General features: G+C 53.4%; 1 protein-coding gene across 2 annotated transcripts; it reads left to right on the plus strand.

Annotated features, from left to right (window-relative positions):
• The first annotated feature begins 2,116 nt into the window (after positions 1-2,116).
• On the plus strand, positions 2,117-4,107 carry ARL4D (ARF like GTPase 4D). Of its 2 annotated transcripts, XM_082441718.1 has the most exons (3): positions 2,126-2,240; positions 2,478-2,570; positions 2,818-4,107. In XM_082441718.1, the coding sequence occupies exon 3, from the start codon at positions 2,913-2,915 to the stop codon at positions 3,513-3,515; it is 603 nt and encodes a 200-aa protein (XP_082297844.1). In that variant the 5' UTR covers positions 2,126-2,240; positions 2,478-2,570; positions 2,818-2,912; the 3' UTR covers positions 3,516-4,107. The 2 variants fall into 2 exon arrangements, with proteins under 2 accessions (XP_082297843.1, XP_082297844.1); XM_082441717.1 differs by lacking the exon at positions 2,478-2,570 and having other exon boundaries at positions 2,117-2,240.

Raw genomic sequence — 4,107 nt, forward strand, 5'->3', positions numbered from 1 at the left:
CCTTATCAGGTGATCAAGTGACAATTTCCCTCTTGGGTGTGAGGCCCAGGAGATGTAGGAGAAATGTTAAAGAAATTTCAAAGACTGTGGAAGAAACACAAAACAATGTGCGTCTGTTTTCAGTTTCCATGTGTTCTCCGTTTCTCTGTGTTTTCGGTTTCACAGCCATTGTAGCATGTGATCAAAGCCAAGTTTGGCCAATTTCTAGCTGGGTGACCTTGGACAAGTTACTTACCCTTTCTGGCTTTGGTGTCTTCTTTTTGGAATAACTATACTTACTACATGGTTTGAGTTGTGTATTAAAAAAAGGAAAAGTGTTGGGAATTCCCTGGCAGTCCAGTGGTTAGGACTCTGTGCTTTTACTGCAAGCGCGTGGGTTCTGTCCCTGGTCATAGAACTAATATCTCGCAAGCCGCGAGGCACAGCCAAAAATAAAAATTAAAAAAAAAAAAAAAAAAAAGAAGGAAAAGTATGCAAAGTCCCTTGACCACAGCTTAGCATGCATTGGCCACTCAATGAGCTAGTGGTTCCCAACCTCTCGGCTTGCTCTGACATCCCCTCTCCTAACTCAGTTCCACCCTTGTGCCTTAGCTCCTGCTGCATTCTGCCACCCCCCAACACGGGGTGTAACGAACTAATTACCTAAGGTTTTGATCTCTTCAGGGATTTGGGGAAGCTCCCTGCATTGCTGGGGAAAACCAGGTGGCTGGTTTTGTTGCGGGGAGGGGACGAGGAGGGTGCAAGGCAGGCTGGTGCTAAACAGATGGGAAGCTAGTGGGCAGGAAGGGCTAGACCCTCCTGTCTGGCAATGGCTTCCTCCCCTAACCCCCATCCCCTTTACAATTCCCCTCATAGACAGCCTTTTAAAAAGGTAACACTGAATTATATAATAAATGCAAGCATCCAGCTTCCTTGTAAAAATGGAAAGAGTAGAGTTAACGTTTCATTCTCCTTTGAACCCCTTCCCCACCTTCAGTTTTACCTTCCTCCCTGCAGGTAATCACTGTTACCCTTTGGTCACACTGCCCGTTTGTGACATCTCCTCCTCTTCAGTGCTGCCCAGACTGTATCAGGCTGTAATGACTGGGGAGATGCCACTCAGTCCTGTCCACCTCCCAACCAATCCTACGCAGGACTGATTAACTTCTGGAAACCTTTCCAGAAGCTTCTAGTTGACATGTTCTCTCCCTCCTCTGAAGTCCTATAAGTGCTTATCTCACGATTTACAAAGTCCCACTGTTCCCTGTCAGTGGCTAGTCTTGTCTCTCTCACTAGAGTAGAAGCTGTTGGAGGCCAGGCCCCGTGGTCTGCTCATCCTCTATGTCTCCACAGTCTCTTTGGCTCATGCAGAGCAGACAGTATTAATGAGGTCAGTAAACACCCTGTGAAGTGAAGGATTCTGTCTTTATCGATTTGAACAAGGGAGGCCCTCGGGGGTCTGCTGCTGGCGGGTGCTCTGACCAACAATGGGGTGGGGGGGACTTCTGCTGAGAATCGCCCTGACGGGAGAGATTGGATAGGTAAGTGGTGAGAGGCCAAGGCGCTGGATTCAGACACATCCTTGCTCAGCCACTTACTAGTTATATGTGACCCTAGACAAGTCATTGAGCCCTTCAGAGCTTTCTTCACCTATATAATGCAGACGACACCAGTCCCTACCTCACGGGCTGTTACGAAGATCAATAGGGGTAATGGCTTTAGGCTGTTTTACGGGGTTCCATGTTCACACAGGTTAAAACATTGAATTAGGAAGGATAAAGGAGGAAGACTTGTCAGCATCTCTCGAGTGGACCCGGCGAAGGGAGCGTATACGTGGGGTGGATATCTCTGCCTGGGTGAGGGGGATGTGGTGGTATTGAGAGTATTACGCTCTTCACCTCTCCTCCCTGGTCAAACGCTGCCACGCGTGTTCCTTTTGCCCCTCCCACCTTCCATCCCGGATTTATCCCGAGTTTAATTCCAAATATTAGATTATGGTAGAAAAGATCAAATAAAACGGTCACCAATTGATCAGACGTCTATCACAGTGTGGCCCGGGTTCCAGTCCGCTGATCTCCACGCCCCGCCCCGCCCCGCCTCGCTGCCGCAGGGCCGCTGATTGGCCCGCGCCACGTGACGTCACACGCGGGTTTTAAGGCAGAGTGCCCCGGGCCGCCCCGCAGTGCCAGCGGGCTGGAGGCCGGCGAGGAGCCTCGCGGGGCTGGCCCGGAGGGGAGCGGGGAGAGCGCGGCTGTCGGAAGGTAAAGGGGCTGTTCAGGCCAAGCCGAGGCGATCCGGGTGCGGGGCCTGGGGAGCTGGAGTCGGCGATCGCAGGAAGGCGGGCAGTGGAGTGTCGCGGGGCAGTGGGGAGGGGGTCTCTGTGTAAGGAGGGGTGTGTCAACCGCCTAGGGATGTGGAAGGCGGGTGGGAGTGGGCCGCACTCTCTGGTCTCAGCGCCCGTACCCTGATTCTTAATTTGGGCCCTCTGCCCCCCCCAGGTGCACGTTTCCCCGAGGATTCTCTCCTGGGGAACGGGTCGCGGTGCCTGCTACCTCGCCACAAGCGCGGAAGCTGACTGTCCGGCGATCGAGGTCTCTCCCCGCAACCTCAGTGTCCCAGGACCTGGGGGTTTCTCTAGGTCTCATCGCCCTTGTCAGGGCCCGCAGGGAGGGGGGAGAGCCTCTGTTATACCTGCAGCTGCTTTAAAAAAAAAAAAAAAAAAAAAAAAGGAATTAAAAAAATGAGCAGCTGATTTAGGAAATGATCAAGAAGTTGCAAATTTCATGTTTATTATTAAACATCTCCTCCTCTTTTCTCCCATGACCTTTCCCTGTTCAGATAACCCAGCTGTGGTCTCCAGAGCCTGCAGTTTCAAGGCCTCCTCCCTGCCTCTCCTGTGAGCCCCAGGACCTGCACCTTAGCCAGAGTTCATCATGGGGAACCACTTGACAGAGATGGCGCCCACCGCCTCCTTCTTGCCTCACTTCCAGGCCCTGCACGTTGTGGTCATTGGGCTGGACTCGGCTGGAAAGACCTCCCTTCTTTACCGCCTCAAGTTCAAAGAGTTTGTCCAGAGCGTCCCCACCAAAGGCTTCAACACCGAGAAGATCCGGGTGCCCCTGGGGGGGTCCCGTGGCATCACCTTCCAAGTGTGGGACGTGGGGGGGCAGGAGAAGCTTCGACCACTGTGGCGCTCCTACACACGCCGGACAGACGGGCTGGTGTTTGTGGTGGATGCTGCTGAGGCTGAGCGGCTGGAGGAGGCCAAGGTGGAGCTACACCGGATCAGCCGGGCCTCGGACAACCAGGGCGTGCCTGTCCTGGTGCTGGCCAACAAGCAGGATCAGCCTGGGGCACTGAGCGCAGCCGAGGTGGAGAAGAGGCTGGCAGTCCGCGAGCTGGCTGCGGCCCCACTCACCCACGTGCAGGGCTGCAGTGCTGTGGACGGGCTGGGCCTGCAGCCAGGCCTGGAGCGCCTGTATGAGATGATCCTCAAGAGAAAGAAGGCTGCCCGGACAGGCAAGAAGAGACGGTGACCTGAGGCTGCCCCCTCCTCACCAGTAGGGGTCTGCACACTTGGACAGCCAAGTGGAGCCTGTGGCCCCTCACTTAGCCCCAGGGTGCAAGGACCTGTTCACCTCAATGAAGGACCAAGGAGGACACCGGGGGTCCTGTTTTGGGGCAGCACTGGGGTGGGCGATGGGAGATGGGATGTCTTCTCACATCTCTCCCTCATCCTCACTTCTGGAGAAGTGGAGGCTGCAGGACTGTGGAGGCTTAAATGTAAACTGACTCTACCTCGACCCTGTTTCCTGTTTTTCTTCTCTGGCTTTTTGATTAGATGTGTTTGGGGGTGAAGGAGAGTGTCTTGGAGGATGCATTTGGAATAAAGGAGAACTAGCTCTTGCCCCTCCCCCCAACTGAGGGGTCTCCCCCCGGTTGCTTTTCTAGGGGTGCCAGTCGTAATAGTCAATATTTTTCTCTTTGTATGAAAGTGCCAAGAATTCCTCCCCACCTTTGTAGACTCACAACCATTTTTATAAGCCACGTGTGTCCTCTGTATTATTGTTAACTATTTTTTAGCATTTGCCTATAAATTATTAAAGACTGATGACGTTGTAGCTCTAA

Source organism: Balaenoptera physalus (assembly GCF_965194825.1).
Source record: "Balaenoptera physalus genome assembly, chromosome: 20".
Lineage (NCBI taxonomy): Eukaryota > Metazoa > Chordata > Mammalia > Artiodactyla > Balaenopteridae > Balaenoptera > Balaenoptera physalus.